Raw genomic sequence first — 21,066 nt, 5'->3', positions numbered from 1 at the left:
CCAGAATGATAGATTCCCACAGTCAGAGTATGAATACTGAGCTCTGCCAAGCAAAGGAAGAACATCCTTGTTCTTTACTATCTGGCCAGTCTCCAGGGAAAGTGCCAGTTTCCGGAGCATCCAGCAGGTGGCGATGGCGGCAGTTGTTAAGAGGGTTTGAAGTGGAACAGATTTTGTTTTTAGGGTGCACAGGACAGAGGCTGCTGAGGATCTTAATCCCTCCTCTCTCGGAGAGGGAGTGGCCCTCTTGCCTTCTGGGTCAGGATCTGTAGCTCTGGTTACACAAGGGGAAAAGGGGAGTGCCGAACTGGGATTGGTGCAGAGTGGGGCGGGACCGCTGCTTTGTCTTCCTCAGTCTCCCTGGGAGTCTGCATAAAGTCACAGCTTGTCCAAAGACCCAAGTCTACCTTACTGAAGACAGTTTGAGAAAGCTACCACCAGCACCATGCCTATGCTCCTGGGATACTGGAATGTCCGCGGTGTAAGAGAGGGGATTGGGATGTGAAGCAGGATGTTCATAACAGCGAGGTCTTTCTAGCAGAGCGGTACTCCTCAGCACTCTTCTCCTCCCCCTAGAATCTTCTGCCTGTAGCTCTTGGCGCTCAGGAGTTTAAGGGAGGCTGTTTGTGTGGAGGGGTGGTGGTGAAGGCGCGCGTAGATATGCACGTTGCATGGTGGCTGCATTTGTGCAGTGTGTGGTCTCAATTGAAGAAGATGAAGCCATACAGCAAGGTCCCCACTATTTCTCACCTCTGTCTATGGTCTCTCCCAGCTGACACACCCCATCCGCCTGCTCCTGGAATACACAGACTCAAGTTATGAGGAGAAGAGATACACCATGGGGGACGGTAATGACACCTTCCTGCTCTATCACCTGCTTCCTCTGAGCTGCAGCCCTCCTACTGCTAAAGCTAGAGACTGCTGCTTCCAGAAACCTCTTTGGGGGTGCAGTTTGGTTTTTCAATATAAAACCCTGAGAATGGAACTCTTGGTCCATCTGTATTCATAATTAGGCTGGGTGCAGTATTGGGGTCCTATTGCGTTCAGGCTCCTCTTATTACCCGTTGTTTGTATCCCTCTCCTCCATCTTGGGCAGTGACTCTGTGGGAGGTTGTGGATTCCCCTGCCTCAGGGGTTCTTGCTCCTGGTCGAATACCAGGAGTAGGGTGGGCACTGGGCTGACTTCTTTTCACATCCTTTTGTCTACAGCTCCTGACTATGATAGAAGCCAATGGCTGAATGAGAAGTTCAAGCTGGGCCTGGACTTTCCCAATGTAGGTACAAAGAAGGGAGGTTTGGAGGAGGCATGGCGTCCTCACCTCATCTTCTTGTCTGGCTGAGAGGGTTTGGGGTCAGAGCTTCTGCTCTCCTGCTCCCATTTCAGGTGCCTGCACAGGGTGATGGGCTGTGTTCCAGCTCTTCCATTCTGTGTGTACTGTGCTCTGAGGGCTTCCCTTGCCAGACACACTGAGTGCCAGGTCCCATGGCTGTCCTTACCCAGAGAAGGAATGCCGGGTCCTCATATCCCACCTGACTGTCCCTGCTTGTCTTTCCAGCTGCCCTACTTAATTGACGGGTCCCACAAGATCACCCAGAGCAACGCCATCCTGCGCTACATTGCCCGCAAGCACAACCTGTGTGAGTGGGGCTGGCTGCAGGGTGGGGCATGGGGGACAATCTCCTTGTCTTGTCTGGTGCGGGATGCTGATGGTGAATGTCCTGTGTGTTTTGCAGGTGGGGAGACAGAGCAGGAGAGGATTCGTGCCGACATTGTGGAGAACCAGGTCATGGACAACCGCATGCAGCTCATCATGCTGTGTTACAACCCTGACTTTGTGAGTTGCCCGTGGTGGAGCGGGCAGGGTTGGCAGCAGGACTGAAAGTCTTGCATTTAGATCTGCAGGCTCCTCCTTCAATGAATAAACTGTTACTGATTCTCCAAGCTCTCCTATCTTACCAGCAGAATGACCCTCATAACCCAGCGAGATAGTACATCGATATTGTGAAACTATTATTACTAGAGTAACCCTGCGAGATATGGTTGAGATTCTGCGGGTGAGCAGTGGATCTAAGTCCATTATGTAGTTGTAAATCTGCGCCATGTCTGTCCTTTGCCGATTCCATGTTCATCTTACCCAGTGTTCATAAAGTCTTCAGGATAAATTTGGAGGATATGAGGATGTCCTGGTGGTTTAAAGTACTTGCTGTGAGGTCTTTAGTATAGACCCTTAGCACCACATAAAAACCTGTGTGTGGCAGCATGCTCTTATAATCATAGTGGTTTGGTGGGAGAAACAGGAGGATTTCTGAGGGCATGCTGGCCAATGAATCCAGCCAGTCTGTGAGCTGCAGATTCAACGAGAAGCCCAGACTCAAAAAAATAAGGTGGACAGTGATTGGGAAAGACCCCTGATATCAATATTGGCCCCCCCTACACCAACAGGCAGCAAGCAGTATATCCCCCAAATGAAGCAAGTAGGTCATATATGCACTTTGGTCTCACACATCTCTCCAGTCCATTCCCCATCGTTCTGTCTTAGGTATCAGTAGAAGTCAGGACATCTTCCTAATGCCCGCTCAGGGTCACCTCAGGATCAGCCAGAGGACCACTTAACCTTCTTCCTTTCAGTATTAGTCACTGTTCAACACTGATGCAAGCTCCTCACTCGTGTGATGTGTTCTCATGACCCCCAACCCCAACGTAGTGTAACTATCTTCTCTTTATGTCCTTTGTGTCTGTGGTTCCACTGGATCTCTGAGCCAGGACATGCAAGATACTCAGGATGTCCTGGGTGTCACTCACAGCACCTGGTGTGGACTTCAGATTTCAGGGACAGTGTAATTCCTGTCTGACTTACCATCACCTCTGACGTGAATTCTGCCACCAATAAAATGGATGTGTTAACTGGAAGCCCAGGCACAGACCTGGCCCATTGTTGGGAAGGTGGCTCTTCTCTTGCACGGTTCTGGGAGCCCGAGCTCTCTGCTGGGACCTGGAGCCTAAGGGTGATGACAGACGTTTTCTGTCTCAGGAGAAGCAAAAGCCAGAGTTCTTGAAGACCATCCCTGAGAAGATGAAGCTCTATTCGGAGTTTCTGGGCAAGCGGCAATGGTTTGCAGGGGACAAGGTAAAGAGAGGGAGGTGAGGGGGGGGGGAGCTGCCATTGTTCTCAGGCTTCAGATCCTGTCTCACCGGCCTTCAATTCCTACAGATCACCTATGTGGATTTCCTCGCTTACGATATTCTTGACCAGTACCGTTTATTTGAGCCCAAATGTCTGGATGCCTTCCCCAACCTGAAGGACTACATGGCCCGCTTTGAGGTGATGCCCGGATCCTGCTTCCTTTGAGCGGTCTTCTTCCTCTCTTCCACAATGCTCTTCTATTTCTGAGGCAAAAGGACAATAACTAGGGCTTTTTGAGCTTTTTTTACAGACTCATATGGGGCAACATTTATCACTTCAAAATCCCCAAATGATGATGCGATTCTGAGTCCAATCGCACAGATGCGGGGTCTGACTCTGTAGAGGGGATTCACTTATTTATGGTCTCCGTACCAGCAGCAGCTGCAGTGGGCTCCATATCTGTCTCTGGGTCAGCATTCGGTCTCCGTCCCTGCTCTGTGTCAAAGGAAAAAGCTTCAGCCCCACTCACCCCCACCTATGCAGCATCAGTTTCCTGTTTAGGATCCTTGGCGGGGCAGAGCATGTCGATGGTATGTGTGCCTTGGCATTAGGAGCGTGAGACAGGCAGGGCCGAGGTGACACGAGAGGCCAGACCTCATCTGCCGACCATTGAGAGCCCAGGGTCGCAGTTGGTGCCTCACTGAGTGGACATGTGTGTGCCCACCCTGTTGGGGACACTTATCGTGAGTGTGAGCTACCGCTGCGCCATTCTGGTTTCCTCCCTTCCAATCTCCTCTTTCACATCACAGGTCCTGTCTGAAATGGGGTCAAATTCTATCTCTCCACTATTATTCTCTGGCAGCCTCCTCTATATGAGGCTCTTGTTGGGCCCCAGGGGACATGCAAACTACCTCCCTCTGGGGACCCAGTAGGCAGAGAGCTATAGGAAGCCAGGCAGTGAGATGTTCTTGATACTCCCCAGGGCTGCTGATCCCAGCCTGGACAGCACCTACATCAGACTTGGGTCATTCAGACATCTGGGAATTGGAGACATTGATCCAAGGATTTTGTTTAATCCTTGCAGTCTGTTGACCCTTGCCCATTCCTTATCAAGGGATGTGCTTTCTCAGTTAACTCTTTCTCTTTCCCCTGAGCTGAGGGCTGAACCCAGGGCCTTGTCTCTCTCAGCCAGCTCTCATAAGCTTTGGTTCTGGCCAGGCTGGGTACTCTTGGGTACTTAGCAATAACTGGAATGGCTCTATAGGTTTGTGGAGAAACACAGGCCCCTTTGCCCAGCTTGTGTCTAGTTGGTCGTGGATGTCTTTACACCCCCTAGAATTGTCTGTGTATTCTCCAACTTGGAGTGTGGTTTAGAGCACATTATACAGTCACACAGGGCGGTCCCTGTATTAGCAGGGGAGATGAGGACATTCAGGGAGCAGTAACATTGTACTGAGCTCCAGATAGTTAATTCTGCTCTCAGGACGCTGATTAGAATCTTGTTCAGCTTTCTCTGTGGGCTGTCATCTTGATGTTCCTTTTCTTGCATGATTTGCAGAGTCACTGTATGCTTGGCTGTCTTCCTAAATACATACAGTCAAGTTTTTCATTTCCTTTATCCTGTAGATCCCTCCCCCGTGTGTAAGTACAGGTTCAAAAGAGTGACCGCAGGAATAGGATCATGTTCATGCAGAGATTGGGACAGGGTCTCCCCTGGAGGGAAGCTGAGTAGAGAGATGAGAGGGATGAAGGAGGGAGAGAAAGAGGAGAAAGAGAGGGAGGGAGGGAAGAAGAGAGGGAGGGAGGAGGAGGAGGTGGAGGAGGAGGAGAAAGATAGAGAGAGAGGGAGAGAGAGAGAGAGAGACAGAGCAAGGGAGAAAGCAAGCAAGAGAGCAAGAGAGAGCACACAGGAGAGAGTGTCTGTGAAGCAGCCCTGTTTCAGCAGCTGTGTGAGCCTAGGAAGCTGCAGGCCCTCCCTGGACCTCAGGTTCCTCCCTGATAACTGATCTTGCAGCATTGATGGGTGGGTTTTCTGAACCCATACTGTAATTTTTAGTGGCTATAAAACCACTTACACAGGATCCAGTCTCCCCTTCAATAGGGCTATGATAGAGCCCTTTTGCCAGGGTTGGGAGCTAAGCAGTCTGCATGGTGTTGTAGCCTGATGCCAGGACAAAGGCTCTCCTGGCTTGGGGCTGCTCATCTCAGTGGGCTGCAGACTGAGCTCCCGCTATGTCCTTCCCATTCTGCAGGCCCTGAAGAAGATCTCTGCCTACATGAAGACGGGTCGCTTCCTTCCAACACCTATCTTCTCAAAAATGGCGCACTGGTGTAACAAGTAGACCCCTGCTGTGCTGGCTGTTATATGGGGAAGCTGTCTATGCTAAGGGTCCTCCAGGCCCTGGGGACAGCTGGCCTTCTACACTGCTGCCTCCCTGTTATTCCCACACCCTTCTCCGGCTTTGTCTCCTCAGTTCTTAACCTAGTCAAACCCATGCAGTCTTCAAATCCCTGCTTCCTTTGCTAAACGCCCCTTCTTCATTTGTGCCCCAACCGACCACACAGTCCTCTTCTGTGATTTGATGTCTGCCCTGCACTCTGTTCCTGAGAATTACCCTCCAGGTCAATACTGTCTCAAGTTCCCCAGTTGCCGGGCTCCCCAAGGCCCATCTCATCTCCAATAAAGCCTGAAACACATTTCCTCTGTTTTGTGCCTTTTTCTTTTTTTCTTTTTGGAATTGCCAGGTGTCACAGCTGCTTCCAAGAGTCTGAGCTCTGAGCCTGTAGTGCCCGTTTCTGAAGAGTCTATGAAACTGGAGGGTCTTTGAAATATCTTGCTTCTAATCTAAGACCCTCACAGTGGGCACAAAGCTCTCTAGACAGCTGTTCTCGACCTGTGTGTTGTGACTCCTTTGGGTACTCGAGCAACCCCTTCACAGGGGTCACCTATCAGATATCCTGAATATCATTTACATTATGATTCGTAACAGTAGCAAAATTATAATTATGAGGAATCAATGAAATATTTTTATGGTTAGTGGGCCCCACAACATGTGGAACTGCATTAAAGGGTCACAGCGTTAGGGAGGTTGAGAACCACTGCGTTAGAGGATAAAGTGTGTTTCCTAGTATCTCCTCTACTGCAGCACACTGGGACTTTGAACTGTGAACACAGATATGGGTCTCAGTGAGTGATGATGAGGCTTGTGGGAGTGCCTAGCAGGGACCCAGAATGTTCTCTCTACCTCACAATTGACCGTGTCAATATTAGGTGTCTATTAATTGTCTTTACTGAGTCCTCTTGAAGCTGGCTTGAAGCTCTGCTGAGATGGGGACACTTATCCTTTGTTAATCCTTTTTTATCTATCTATGGAAACCGAATTGAATATACCATAACTCTCATAATTATTATTTATACTTCCTCTAATGTCGATGACTCTCCCTGTCAGTGGAGCTGTTTAACATTGGATACTTCATTCACTTCATGGAGAACTGATTAAGAGCTAAGTCTGCTTTAATCAGATTCTAGTTTGGGGGCTGCAGAGATGGCTCAGAGGTTCAGAACTCAGGTTCCTCTTCCGGAGGACCCTGGTTTGGTTCCTAGTAGCCACATGGTAGCTAACCATGGTCTGTGTCTCAAGTTTGGGGATCTGCCTCTCTGTGTATTGCATGCATATGGTGCATATATACACATGCAGGCAAAATGTCTATACACATAAAACAAAATTAAAAACATCCATAATGCAAAATAAAATAAAAAGTAAGCCATATGATAAGTGGATTCCTTCTGTCATTTCCAGGTGCCCATCATCTCCTGGCCTGGTCCTCTGCTTTCCTTTTGCTCTGTTATGACCTGGGACTTTCCCAGTGCCTCCTGTCCAGTCAGGTCTGAACTGGGTACATCATGGGCTTTCTGACTTTTTCCTCTTGTAATGGGAAGATCATGGGGTGACAGTCACAGGAACATCTTCCCATGACATATAGCACATGCACACTCACATAACCCCTTAAACATGATTAATAAAAACTCAGAGAGAGAAACTGGGGTTCAACCTGAAGGCCAGAAAAGCACAACAGCCAGCCACTGATCTTCAAGTAAGCTTTATTTATTAAAATACAAATGAAATGCTACTACAAGTCCCCCAAATAATTAGTCTCTCTAGAATATAGCATCTATATGAATACTCTTACCACTCACTGCACATAGCAAACAATGATCATGTCCATCAGTGAGTAAGTCTTGGAGGTGTGCAGGAAAGGAAGTACATTAGCTTCCCCTGTCTTTGTGGATCTCTCAATGTGTTCTGGGTCTCAAAGGAGAGAATGACCTGTCTGCTTGTACATTCCATCCAGCTGATCATCAGGAGGAGCTCGGGAAGTCTGAGAGACTGTATAAGCATTTGTAAGGAACTGTTGCCATGGCTACCTCTGTCACTAGGCAGGGTCCTAGTGAAGCCACTGGCAGTGACGTGTGGGGAGTGGCTGAACATTGTTTTCCTCACAGTGCATTTGTATAGGAAGCTCAGTGGATCCTTCATGGTCTCCCCTGCAGTTCTGGAAAAATTACTGCTTGGGGGTGGATCTAGCTACTTGTTCCTGAGTGCTGCCTCACCCAGAGACCCACTTGTTCACGTACTCGAGAGCCTCATAAAAATACTAAACTAAAAAGCTGTAATATGTTTGCCGAGGGCCTAGTGAGGACCCGTGTAGACCCTGCACTTGCTTCAGTCTCTGTGGGTTCATATGAGCCTTGGACTGTTTATTCAGTGGGTCTTTTTCTTTTTGTGTCCTCCCTCCTTTCTGGCTCTGACACTCTTTCTGCCCCCTCTTCTGTGTGGTTCCCTTAGCTCTGAGGGAAGAAAATTGATGGAGACAACCCATATAGAGCTGCGTGTTCCAAGGACTCTCCGTGTCGAGTCTGCATCTATTCCTGTGTGCTGTAGGAGGAAGCCTTTCTGATGATGTGCCTCAGCAGACAGGAAGATGCCATGTAGCATGTAGCCGCCAGAGGGGAAAGATGCAAGGTGCCAGTTGGAACCTTGCCCGTAGGCCACAAACCTCATGGTATAATATAAAATAATGGTTAATTCTAGATGTAAGATCTAGCTAGCAATATGCTCAAGCTATTGGCAAAACAGTATTGCCAATAATATAGTTTCTGAGTGATTATTTTTGGGAGTCTGTGCGGTCAGGAGATGAACAAGCAGCCTCCAACAACAGCTGAGTATGACTCCATCACATTTCCTTTACCTGTTTTTTGGTTGAGGACATCCAGGTTCTAGTTCCTGGATATCCCGAACAAGCCCACAGTGACCATAACTGAGCAAGTGTCTTTGTGGCAGGATGAAATGTCCTTGGGTCTATGCCTAATAGTGGTAATGCTGGATCTTGAGGCAGATTGGTTCCTAACTTTCTGAGGAACCATCATATCAATTTCCATATTGGTTGCACAAGTTTACACTTCCACCAGCAATGGAGAAGTGTTTCTTTTACCCCACATCCTCACCAGCATGAACTGTCACTTGGGTTATTAATTTGGGCATTCTGACAGGTACAAGATAGTCCCATTTTATTACTTGTTGGCCTTAATTTCCGAGTGACCGGAGTTCTTTTCTGCCCCTGTCTTTTGTAGGGTGCTGCCTATGTTCTCCTCTAGCAGTTTACACGATCTATTTTTCCCTCATTGAGATCTTTGATTCATTTGGAGTTGAATTTTGTTCAGGGTGCTAGATACGGCTCTAATCCATTCTCCTACATGAGGACATCTAGTTTTCCTAGCACTCTTTGCTGTAGACGCTGCCTTTCCTCCAGGATTCATCTGTGGCAGTGTTGACAGATATCAGATGCACTCACGCCTGGGTCTTCTGTTTTGGTCATTGGTCATGTGTTCACTTTTGTGACATTGTCGCCCTGTCTGTGCTCTCACAGTTCCGAAATAGAACTTGAGGTCTGCAGTTGGAGCCCTTCCAGCGTTGTGCTTTTTGCTGAGGATTCCTTTGGCTACTGGTGGCTTTTGTGCTTCCGTATGAATTTCAGGATTTCTTATTTTGTTTCTGGGAAGAATGTCATCTGTGAACTGCTTTTGATAAAACAGCCCTTTTCACAATATTAATTCTTTCAATCCATGAGCATGGAAAGTCTTTCCATCTTCTAGTGTCTTCCTCCATCTGTAATTTTCAGTGATTTAAAGTTTCCATTGTAGAGGTCTTTCATGTCCTTGTTAAATTTCATTCACAACACACACACACACACACACACACACACACACACACACACTACTCTGTTATTGTGAACGGTATTGTTTCCACGATGTTTTCAATTTCCTTACTTTTGATATATAGAAAGGCTACTACGTTTTATAAGCTCATTTTTTTTTTTTTTTTTTTTAAATCTTGCCACTTGGCTGAAGGTCTTGATCGCTTCTATAAGTCTGCTGGTTGAACTTTTTTGGATCTCTTATCTATAACATTTTATCTGAAAAAAATGAATTATTTTACTTCTTTTCCTGCTTGGATGCCTTTAATTTCCTTCTCTTGTCTGATTGCTGTAGCCAAAGTCCACCGATTACATTGAAAAAGAGGGGACTAGTGGATATCTCCATTCATTCCTGACTTTAACGGAATTGCTCTGAGCTTTTTAACACTTAGCATGATGCTGGCTGTGGTTTTGTCATATACCTTCATGTTGAGGTGTGTTGCCTCCAGTCATATTCACTCTAGGAAATGTATCATGAAGGAATGTTGCATGTATTGAGATAATCATGTGACGTTTTCATCAGCTGTTTTATTTTATTTTTTATTGCTTTTATTGAACTATACATTTTTTTCTTTTCCCCTCCCTTCTTCCCCTCTCTCCTTCCACCCTCTCCTATGGCTCCCACACTCTCAATTTACTCATGAGATCTTGTCTTTTTCTCCTTCCTATATAAATCTATGTATGTCTCCCTTAGTGTCTTCTTTGTTGACTGGGTTCTCTGGGGTTGTGGACCGTAGGCTGATTGACCATGTGATTTTTAGTTTAAATTTATTTTTATTATTTATTACATTAATTGACTTATATGTTTTGAACTATCTCTGCTGCTCCAGGAAAAAGCCAAGTCGATTGTGGTAGATGATCTTTTTGATGCCTATATTCAGTTTGTAAGCATTTTACTAAGAATTTTTGTATGTGTTTATCAGGAATATTGGCCAGTAGTTTTATTTGTTGTTGTTGTATTTTTCTCTGGTTTGATATTAAAGTACTACAGACTTTGTAGAAGGAGTTTAGAAGTGTTCCTTCTGATTCTATGTTGTTTATATAATTTAAGGAGTATTGGTTACAATTCTCCTTTGGAGGTCTGGAAGATTTTTTTATGAGTCCATCAGGGCCTGGGTTTTTTTGTTTTTGTTTTTAAGTCAGAAGCCTGTTTGTTACTGTTTCTATCTCCTTATTGAATGAAAATGAAGTCATGACTGCTCCTAGCTATAGTTAAGGGAAGGGTTTCATTGTAGATATAAAGAAAAAGTACAGTTAGGGGTGTCTAGAAAAGTCCAGACTGAACTGCCCATGATAGGAGTGTGAGGAGTCAGAAGTGGGTGAGCTGGGTAAGAGATTAAGAGGAGAGAGAGAAGGAGAGAGGGCAAGATGGAGCCATGGACCAAGATGCCAAGACAAAAATCAGGAGCCAAGAGAGGTAGACCAAGAAAATTCTCAGCCTAAATGCTGAGTCATATAGAAACAGAAGTTGGGGGAGGGGAGATACCATGATCAGGAAGGCAGTTTTCCCAGGAGGAGGCTTATCCATTGCTGTCCAATGTGCTGACCCCTGTGATTTCCCCAAATGCGGGAAACTCCACTGCATAATTTGTGGTAGTGGGGGACTGTGTTAGCGCTCACCCCTGTAGAAATTAAAAAAAAAAAAGAAAGAAAGAATGAAACAGAACTTGGGGGAAGGGAAGCCCAGTCCCTGGGCTGGAGAGGTTTAGGGGAGGGAGGGGGGTGAGAAGTTCTGGGAGGAGTCACAGGTACTGAGTGAGACTTGCTCCTTTGAGCCCCAACACTTAACTGTTGTAAGTCTGTTTAAGTTGTTGATCTCTTCTTGGTTTAACTTTGGTGTTTTGGGGGAATCTAGAAATTTGTGCATTTCCTTTAGGGTTTTAACTTTATGGAGTATAAGTCTGTAAATATCTTCCTATTCTGTTCTGAAATTCTTTGGTGTCTGTTGTAATGTCTCCTGGTATATCTCTGATTTTTTTTTTTTTTTACATCCCTCTTTATTTGGATGTACTGGGCTAAGAATTATCAGTTTTGTTTATGTTTTCAGAGAACCAGCTCTTAGATTGGTTGATTCTTTGTTTTTATTTTATTAATTTCTGTTCTGCTTTTTATTATTTATTTCTATCTACTGGATTTAGGAATGGTTTGTTTTGTTTTATCCAAATCCCTGAGTTTCATCATCAAGTAATTTATTTATGTTCTTTCTGATTTTTTAATGTAGGACCTAGAGGTATAAACTTCCCTCTTGAAACTGCTTTTAACGAGTGCCAGATCTTGTATTCCTTTAATTTTTGTAGAAAATTCTTTTTTCTTATTTATAGTTTCTAAGGATCTGGTGAACTTCTCAATAATTAAACAAAAATTTTAAAAGAATCATTTTAATTTTCTAAGCGTGTGTGTGTGTGTGTGTGTGTGTGTGTGTAGGTATGTGCATGTATGTAAGGGTATATGCAGAAGAAAGAAGCGGGTATTAGGTCCTTTGGAGTGGGAGTTACAGGTGATGAGCTGCCTGATTTGGGTGCTGGGATATGAACTCTGACCCCATGTAAGAGTAGGAAATCCTCTCAAGAAGGAGTAATTTTTCCAGCCACCCCTTAAAAATGATTTATAAATTTATTTTTCGAAGTACACAAAACACAAAAGTCATACATTTTGGGGGCATACCATGTGACTTCTTTTGATATACGCGTCACTTCTTCATGGTGGAAACACTGAATGTCCTTTCTTTCTGTTATTTGGGAAGATGGACCACATCGTCAGGGTGCAGTCACCTGAGGTGCAGTGTCATATCGGAGCCTCCTCCTAACTGCAACTCAGGACCCATGAGCTCCCTCTCTCCAGTCTCTTCTCTCTGGCACTTCTCAGCTTCGAACACTCGCCATTTCCACTGAGCTCCCATCACCTCCTCGCCCCTCCTTCTCATCTTCCTCTGTCTTTGAGACAGAATCTCGCTATATGTAGCCCAGGCTGCCCTCAAAGTCCTAATGATTTTCCCAACCCAGTGCTGGGACTATGGGCAGTGTCATTACATTTGGCCAGGAGTTTGTGTTCTTTCCGTATTTGTGTAGTAACCCTCTGTTAGAGGAACAGCTGGCAGAGATTTTCTCCCATTCCTCAGGAGCGCTCCCTTTGCTGTGTAGAAGCTTTTTCCTTTAATGCATTCTTGCTTGTCAAATTTTTTATTTATTTTCTGAACTATTGAACCCTAATACACACCTTAGAGCTTATTCCATGTGTTTCCTTCTAGAAATTTCTAAATTTCAAATCTTTTTTTTTTTTTTGACAGGATTTTCTGTAGCTTTGTACAGCTTTGGACCCTGTCCTGGAACTAGCTCTTGTAAACCAGGCTGGCCTTGAATTCAGAGATCCGCCTGCCTCTGCCTCCTGTGAGCTGGGATTGAAGGTGTGAGCCACCACTGCCCAGCTAAATTTCAAGTCTTAATTAAGGCCTTTGATTCATTTTCAGTTTGTTATTTTCTTTTTTCAGTATGAGATGCAGAAATCTCATTTCGCTAGTTTTTACATGTAGATATCTAGTTTTATTCTTTCCTTTTTAAAAAATATAGTTCACAGTATTCTGGTCTCCTTCTGGGGATTTCTGGAGTCATTATCTCCATTTTGGACTGAGGTAGAAGTGTGTGTGGGGATACACATTTTGGGAAGGAAACTGCAACGGAAGGCCATAGAAAATAAGGGCCACTTAGTAAGGACAGATGGGACCAGGCCCGAGCCAGCGACTTCTGCAACCAGGACCAAGCCAGCAACCTCCCTGGGAGCAGGCCTAAGCCAGGGACATTCACAGGAGCAGGCCCTACCTCCACGGCAGCAGGACCACATACTAAGAAACAAAGCAAACCTCAGTAGCCACACACAGACACAAAAATTTGAAATAACCCCCTGTATCTTATTGGATCACGATGGCTTAAAATTAGAATTCAACAGCAACACTAATGTCAGAAAGCCCATAAACACATGGAAATTAAACAATGCTCCCCCGAATCACCAATGGGTCAAAGAAGAAATAAATAAATAAATTAAAGGCTTCCTAAACTTCAATAAAAATGACTACATGACATACCCAAATTTATGGAACACAATAAAAGCACTGTTAAGAGGAAAGCTCATAACACTTAATGCCTATATAAACAAGCTGGGAAAAAAATCCCACACTGATGAGTTAACAGAACACCTGAAAACTCTAGAACAAAAAGAAGCAAACTCACCCAGGAAGACTAGACAGCAGGAAATAATCAAATTGAGAGCTGAAATCAACAAAAGAGAAACAAAGAAACAATACAAAGAATCAACTAGACAAAGAGTTGATTCTTCAAGAAAATCAACAAGCTAGACAAATCTTTATCTAAACTAAACCAAAAGGCAGAGAGAGAATATCCAAATTAACAAAATAAGAAATAAAGGGGAACATAACAACATACATGGAGGAAATCCAGAGAATCATTAGGTCATACTTTGAAAACCTGTACCCCACAAAATTGGAAAATTTAAAGCAAATGAATATTTTCCTGGATAAATACCATGTACTAAAATTAAATCAAGGTCAGATAAGTAAATTAATCACACCTATAAATGAAAGAAAACAGCTAAAGAAACAGTCATCAGAAGTCTACCAACCATAAAAAACCCAGGACCAGATGGTTTTAGCACAGAATTCTATAAGATTTTCAAAGAAGAACTGATACCAATACTACTCAAATGTCTCCACACAATAGAAACAGGAGGAACATTGACAAACTTTTTTTTTTTTTTTTGTTATGAAGCTACAATTACCATGATACCCAAACCACACAAAGCCATTACTAAAACAGAGAATTGCAGACCAATCTCCCTCATGGACACTGATGCAAAAAATACTCAATAAAATACAGGAAACTGAATCCAAGAACACACCAGAAAAATCATCCACAAGACCAAGTTGGCTTCATCCCAGAGACTGCAGGGATGGTTTAACATATGAAAATCTGTCCATGTAATCCACCATATAAGCAAACTGGAAAAAAAACCCCACATGATCATCCTATGAGTTGCTGAAAAGCCTTTGACAAAATCCAACACCTCTTCATAATAAAGGTCTTGGAGAGAGCAGGGATACAAGGGATATACCTCTGAAACCTTTGTTTTGCTTGATAAAAAGCAATTCTTTACTGGGGAACGTGTATCTCGGTGTGGTTTTGCTTTGCATCTTCCGTGTGCTCAGTGATCCTGAGTGTTTCTCATGCATCTACAGGTCGCATACATAAGTGACTGGGAGTTGCCCAGCTCAGCAGAGTCCTGCAGGCCATCTGGGAGCACAGACAATGCCTGGGGCTGGAGGCATCCTGTTATGTTCCAGCTCAGCCACCAGGATTCAGACAGAGTCAAAGCAGGGAGGGGCTGATGGTGAAGCATTAGCAATGCCAGGAAGATAAAGGGACACAGCACACCACGGGGAGAGCAGGGAGCTGCAGACCCAGGTGCTAGCCTAAGCCTCCCGTTTGCTGAGACTTATTTCCTGAGTCAGTCTGAGATGAGACTAGATTTATTTTGCCCTGCCCCTGGATCCCTGACTCCTCCCTCCAGCACTCCCTGCCCTGGAATGTCTGCAACTTGAGACTCTGTAAGCCCATAGTCCAATAGGAAAGCAAAACCGAGTCCCACCTCCTCCGGCCTAGCCTAGGATAGTTCCGAAAACTTAAACTAGCAAGATCCAGGTTGGCCTGCTCTGGATACCACCCAGCATCATGCCTGCCACACTGGGTTACTGGGACATCCGTGGGGTGAGTACAAGAGCAATTGCTGGGTGGGACAGAGACATGGGGTGGGAAGCAGCTAGGGCTGACTTCTCACTGATAGATGGGGCTCCGAACTTGCTAGAAAACTTTGCATGTCAGGGGAAACACAGGAGAGCTTGTGCTTATGAGGCCTGTGAGTGAGCTTGTGGGGAGACTGCAGGTGTATGGGGGAGGCTCACCGAGGTGGCTAAGAAAGAATGTCGGAGTTCCCCCGTCTGTGACCTGGCATATGTCATCTTTCCAGCTGGCTCACGCCATCCGCCTGCTCTTGGAGTACACAGACACAAGCTATGAGGAGAAGAGATACACCATGGGGGACGGTGATTACAAACTGGTGCTCAGATTGGGGCTCTCCTGCTCACTGGTGTCCAGCAGCACTTGTCTGACTCCCTGTGGCTCACAGCTCTACAGGGTTTCTCAAGTTGGATTTCTTAAAACCTCCTTGAATTTGGTCTTTCAGTGGAGGGCTGGGTTGCCTTCTACATTAATTGGATGATGTTCTCCTCTGGGCTTGTTTTAATGTCTTGTAAATCACAGTGATGTAGTGCCCACAGTCCTTACAAGCATCCTATACCCTTGGGGTGTGCAAAACTGGGTCAGGCTGCAGATCTCCTTCTTGTGCCGGCTGTGTGTGTGGGGGGTGTCTCATGCCTGACTCCTTGGAAGGGTCCCGAGAGAAGGACTCTGAGTCACTGGGGTGCTTTCTTTTCATATCTTGTCACACAGCTCCCGACTTTGACCGAAGCCAGTGGCTGAATGAGAAGTTCAAGCTGGGCCTGGACTTTCCCAATGTAGGTGCAGGGAAGGGAGATTTGGGGAAGGCATGGTGTCCTCACCTCATCTCCTTGCCTGATTGAGGGATTTTGGGGTCAGAGCTTCTGCTCTCCTGCTCCTATTCCTGGTGGCTGCACAGGGTGATGGGTTGTGTCCCAGCTCTTCCATTCCGTGTGCACTGTGTTCATTGGTGGCTTCCCATGCCAGGTACCCTAAATGCCAGGCCCCTTTCTCAGGGAAGTGTTGATGAGACCCCGTATCCCATCTGACTGTCCCTTCTTGTCTTTCAAGCTGCCCTACTTAATTGATGGATCTCACAAGATCACCCAGAGCAATGCCATCCTGCGCTACATTGCCCGCAATCACAACCTGTGTGAGTGGGGCTGGTTGAAGGGAGGGGGCAGAAGCCATCCTCTTGGCTTGCCTGGGGTGGGATGCTGAGGATGACCCTGTGCTGCGTGTGCTGCAGGTGGCGAGACAGAAGAGGAGAGGATTCGGATGGACATTTTGGAGAACCAGGCTATGGATACCCGCATACAGTTGGCCATGGTTTGCTACAGCCCTGATTTTGTGAGTCCCACCGCCTCTGAGTCGGAACTGGCCCTGTACTTTTGCCCCGGAATCCCCTCTGGTCCAGTCACCCCCAGAGCCTCTCAGTGTGAATCACTGTTCCGTGTTTGAAACTGCCTACAGAGGAACCCCACCATCGCCAAGTGAAAATGCCCAGTCATGGCTCCTAAGTGTTAAGATCCAGTCCAGACTCTCCACAGTGGGGCTCCAGCCCCTGACAGTACAGACAGAGCTCAGACTGCTCCAGTGCCAGCTGCTGGTTCTGTCACAAGCCTTGGTCTGCAGTTGCCTTAAAGTGTTGCTGCTTCTGCAGCACAGACCCTCACACTATGAGACTAGAAAATGAGGGCTGGGAGGGACACTCTTCTCGAATGGTCTCCCTGAGCTGTGTTCTTGATACCGCAGAGATAAACAGGTCTTCCCAATAGACAACTCAGTAGGCCAAAGGCCTTTGATCCTCTTCCTGTTTCCTTTTGTCCTCTCAAATACTTCTCATCTCTTTGGAAACTGTACCAAAGCATCCCCTCACCCCACACCCAGCAGGTGTGACTTGTTTGCTTCTGCCTCCTGTGAGTTCGGAACCAGGTGCCCACAGGCGTCTGATGCACAGTGGTTCTGACGAGGGTGGTAGAGATAAGGGTGGGGGGTGGAGTGGGAGCAGAGTTGTGTCCTGTTTGGCTGTTGCCTAGCAGCAGCAATCTAATCATCGGGATGCTGTAAGTAAATGCCTGGATGTCAACCCAGACTGAATCTCATGTGCGTCACCGCTCCTCTGCCTGCTGGGGACTGCACAGCCCTGTGAGGCCAGTCAATGCCAGGGAGCTTGTGTCTGGGGTGGTGACAGTGGTTTTCTGTTTCAGGAGAAAAAGAAGCCAGAGTACTTGGCGGGTCTCCCTGAGAAGATGAAGCTCTACTCTGAGTTCCTGGGCAAGCGACTTTGGTTTGCAGGGGATAAGGTAAAGGGAAGAAGGTGGGAAGGAGGAGTTGCTGTTCTTCCCAGGCATCAAATTCCAGCGCACTTACCCTTGGCTTCCTGCAGATTACCTACGTGGATTTCCTTGTTTATGATATCCTGGACCAGCACCGATTATTTGAGCCCAAGTGCCTGGATGCCTTCCCCAACCTGAAGGACTTCATGGCCCGTTTTGAGGTGATGCTCTGATCCTCCATCCCATTGAATGTCCTATTTCCCTTCCCCTTTCCAGGATGCCTTTTGTCTTAGGGTTTCCATTGCTGTGAAGAGACTCTGTTACCATGGCAACTCTAATAAGGAAATCATTTCATTTGGTGATGGCTTATACTTTTAGAGATTTAGTCCATTCTCATCATGGCGGGGAGCATAGTGGCTGGGAGTATGGAGGCATTCAGGCAGACATAGTGTTGGAGAAGTCGCTGAGAATTCTACATCTTGATCTGACACACTGCCTCCCACAACAGCACCCCTACTTCAAAATGCCACACCTCCTAATAGTGCCACTTCCTTTTGGGACCTTTTTTTCCCCCAAACCACTACATGCCACTCCCTGGCCCCCCAAAGCTAGAAGCCATATCATAATGCAAAAATGCAGTCAGTCCAACTTGAAAAGCCCCATAGTCTATCACAGTCTCAAACTTATTTAAAAGTCTAAAGTTGAAAATCTCTTCTGAGATTCAAACAATCTCTTAGCTGCAACCCCCAGTAAAATCAAAACCAGAAAGCAAATCACATACTTCCAGTGTATAATAAAGCAAGAGTGTTTGTGCAATCAGAGAGTGACAAGGGATTTCCTGCTTGGGGAGTGAGACGAGAGAGCCAGAGTGGAAGATGCAGGGAAGATGCAGAGATCCTCCCGCTCAGACAGGGTTATAGACTGCTGTCTTTCCAGCTGTGTGAGCTGCAGGGAAGCATTTAGCTTCTCTGTGTGTCGGCCTCCCTTCTGTTGAAGGCAGAGCAGTTGCTGTTCCGTGGGATTTTGTGGGGTGCCTTCTCTATACCTGTCCCACAACTGCAGACAGATACACAGCTGACAGCGGTGTTCGGTTTCTCCTTCCCTGCTGGAAGTCGAAGCTTCCCTTACCAGCGCTGGGCACCTGGGCAGCTCGTGCTGTGCTTGGGTTCTTAGAGGAAAACCTGTGTACCCAGTGGGGACACAGATCCTGAGTTTCTGCCTTCTCCTCCCCAACAGGGCCTGAAGAAGATATCTGACTACATGAAAAGCAGCCGCTTTCTCTCCAAACCAATCTTTGCAAAGATGGCCTTTTGGAACTCATAGGACAACAAAGCCCAGAACTGGGGGACCTGCTGGCTCCAGCTCTGTGTCCCTACCAAGTATTGTTTTCTTCTTTCTTCTTCCGATTCCTCCATTTCTTTTTATAAGCCCTTCCTTCAGCCAAGCCTCTGGATCCTTGGACTCCCCATTTCTGCATCAGTCTCCTGCTCCTGTTCCTTTGCTCTGCCCTGCATCCAGCCCTTCCTCCTTGATGCTTGGAGGAATGTACCAGACCCCAGGATCCCCAGTAAGGCCTGAGAGTTCAGACCTGCCTGTGTGCTGGCCCTGGTCCTCAGAGTGAGCAACTGAGCCCTGTCTCATCCCCAGTAAAGTCTGAATGACATTTGTTCTGTGTCTTGTTTTGCTGACTGTGACTGACTCTCAGGACCAACCGTGTTGACTTTTGGGTGGTCTCTCTTTCTGTCGTCCTCATCAGCTTTCCTAAACTGATCACACAACCCTTGTTTGTGTTCTCAGCCTTCCTGTGCATAAACATCCCCTACTGCCTGCAACTGATGTAGGAGTCTTTCCCTCCACTCAAGCCAAAGTGAACTGAAGAATTGCTCTTTCTCACTCTCCGTCTCTTTTTTATGGCTTTTTTCAAGATGTCTTTATTTTTATTTTATGTATGTGAGCACTACACGGGTACCTGGTGCCTGCAGATGCCAGAAGAGGCCATCAGACTCCTGGAGCTGGATGTACAGATGCGCACATGGGCGCTGGGGCAGAACCGCTCAATGAGCAGGGGACTCTTAACCTCTGACCCACGTCTCCAGCCTCTGGCTGTCCGGAGTTTTGGTCCAGGATCTCATGTCCCCCACACTGACTGAGTTCTCACTTACTGTGTGGCTGAGATGGCCCTTAATCTCATAATTCTCCTTTTTATGCTTCCTGAATACTGGGACCACAGGCGTGTACCACAGTGCCAACTCTGGATTGTTCATCTTTGATATGCATGGCCAGGCTTGGCACATGGTTGATGTTTGGGAAATGTGGAATATGAATGGATCATCTCCAGAGAAGTCTGGCCAGTCCATGCAACCAGCAGCAGGGCTTAGAGCTCTGAATAGAAACACCTTATCCAGAGGCTCACAGCAGCACGTCCCTGCAGTGGTGCTGGAGTCCGAGTCAGAACTCTCAGCTCAGCAGCTCACTAAGAGGCTGCAGCTGCCTGAGGAGGAGCTTGGCTGGGGAGGGGCCGGACTAGGGTGCTGGGCCCCAGCGCCACAGCAGATGGTCACAAAGCTGTGGGCATTTTGTATCAAGTCACCCATGAAGGACTTGGGCACACTGCAGGAGCACATATCGAGCAGGTTCTTGTGCCAGTGGCTGCATCATAGATCCTGGCCTTTGTCAGGCAGTGCCCATGACCTCCCTGTACCAGGTAGCATCCCTGGATGAGGGCCCTGATGGGTGATGTCTTCATACTCACTGCCTGCTGCCTCCTGCTGTTGTTAAGAACCCAGCAAGTACAGGATTGCAGGAAGAAATGAGGAATCGACTGGGTGGTGATGGCACACGCCTTTAATCCCAGCACTTGGGAGGCAGAGGCAGGCAGATCTCTGTGAGTTCGAGACCAGCCTGGTCTACAAGAGCTAGTTCCAGGACAGGCTCCAAAACCACATAGAAACCCTGCCTCGAAAAACCAAAAAAAAAAAAAAAATAATGAGGAATCAAAAGATAAAGGTCATAAAATAAAAATCATCAGAAGCGCAATGTTTGTGAGGCTGCTGGCCAATATTATTTCAGTCAGCATTTGTTAAATTGTAACTAAAAGACAAAGAAGATAAACCAGAAAGGATGGAATGAGGTCAGGAGTGGCTCTGATAATGTCAAGTAGAGAGAACAAAATTACTAGGTTCAAAGACCTGGAATGGAGGTGGGTAAACGCTCCCCATGGGGGCGGGGGCAGTATTCAGGCCCTGCAGACCATATTCTCTCCATGGTAACACATGGAACTCTGAGTTATGGAGTCTATGCAAACCAAGAGAAGTCCAAATCATGATGAAGACATGGGAAACAAAGAGAATTGCAAATGAAAGCAATTTTTTGAATATTAAGATCAAAATTAGGAAATTAAAGCCTCAGGTATAAGTACTGTTAGGCATGGCCTTGAAACTCACGAAAAAAAGGCGATGACTTTCTGGGCAGTGGAGGCACAGGCCTTTAATTCTGTTGAAGGAGCTGCGGGCTGCTTTCCTGCCACCCAGCTCCCAGCCGCCTGGCTAGTTTATGCCCCAAAATAACGACACACAAACTGTATTATTTTAAACACTGCTTGGCCCGTTAGTTCTAGCCTCTTAA

General features: G+C 46.5%; 2 protein-coding genes and 1 non-coding gene across 3 annotated transcripts; all 3 read left to right on the top strand.

Annotated features, from left to right (window-relative positions):
* Positions 1 to 293: 293 nt before the first annotated feature.
* LOC121437864 (glutathione S-transferase Mu 1-like) lies at positions 294 to 5,822 on the top strand. The gene is made up of 8 exons (XM_041637969.1): positions 294 to 481; positions 773 to 848; positions 1,210 to 1,274; positions 1,557 to 1,638; positions 1,735 to 1,835; positions 3,033 to 3,128; positions 3,213 to 3,323; positions 5,378 to 5,822. Exons 1-8 carry the CDS (start codon positions 446 to 448, stop codon positions 5,465 to 5,467), a joined length of 657 nt encoding a protein of 218 aa, XP_041493903.1. The 5' UTR covers positions 294 to 445; the 3' UTR covers positions 5,468 to 5,822.
* Positions 5,823 to 10,844: 5,022 nt separating this feature from the next.
* On the top strand, positions 10,845 to 11,005 carry LOC121438103. The gene has a single exon (XR_005973050.1). It is a non-coding gene; the product is annotated as a U1 spliceosomal RNA (small nuclear RNA).
* A 3,999-nt stretch (positions 11,006 to 15,004) lies between these two features.
* LOC121437865 (glutathione S-transferase Mu 2) lies at positions 15,005 to 19,105 on the top strand. Its single transcript, XM_041637970.1, has 8 exons — positions 15,005 to 15,154; positions 15,414 to 15,489; positions 15,896 to 15,960; positions 16,235 to 16,316; positions 16,413 to 16,513; positions 17,374 to 17,469; positions 17,553 to 17,663; positions 18,679 to 19,105. Exons 1-8 carry the CDS (start codon positions 15,119 to 15,121, stop codon positions 18,763 to 18,765), a joined length of 654 nt encoding a protein of 217 aa, XP_041493904.1. The 5' UTR covers positions 15,005 to 15,118; the 3' UTR covers positions 18,766 to 19,105.
* The last annotated feature ends 1,961 nt before the right edge of the window (positions 19,106 to 21,066 follow it).

Source organism: Microtus oregoni, unplaced genomic scaffold (genome assembly GCF_018167655.1).
Source record: "Microtus oregoni isolate MIOR12 unplaced genomic scaffold, Mior012 000054F_ref0000373, whole genome shotgun sequence".
NCBI classification, from domain to species: domain Eukaryota; kingdom Metazoa; phylum Chordata; class Mammalia; order Rodentia; family Cricetidae; genus Microtus; species Microtus oregoni.
The sequence above is the reverse complement of the archived record's forward strand: the minus strand, read 5'-3'. Positions and strand labels throughout refer to the sequence as shown.

Excerpts from the sequence above, each read along its gene's own strand:
- LOC121437864 (XM_041637969.1), top strand. The coding sequence starts at position 446 with ATGCCTATGCTCCTGGGATACTGGAATGTCCGCGGT. Across the intron at positions 1,639-1,734 it reads TGCCCGCAAGCACAACCTGT|GTGGGGAGACAGAGCAGGAG; the intron begins GTGAGTGGGGCT and ends TGTGTTTTGCAG. Across the intron at positions 3,129-3,212 it reads AATGGTTTGCAGGGGACAAG|ATCACCTATGTGGATTTCCT; the intron begins GTAAAGAGAGGG and ends CAATTCCTACAG.
- LOC121437865 (XM_041637970.1), top strand. The coding sequence starts at position 15,119 with ATGCCTGCCACACTGGGTTACTGGGACATCCGTGGG. Across the intron at positions 15,155-15,413 it reads GTTACTGGGACATCCGTGGG|CTGGCTCACGCCATCCGCCT; the intron begins GTGAGTACAAGA and ends TCATCTTTCCAG. Across the intron at positions 15,490-15,895 it reads GAGATACACCATGGGGGACG|CTCCCGACTTTGACCGAAGC; the intron begins GTGATTACAAAC and ends CTTGTCACACAG.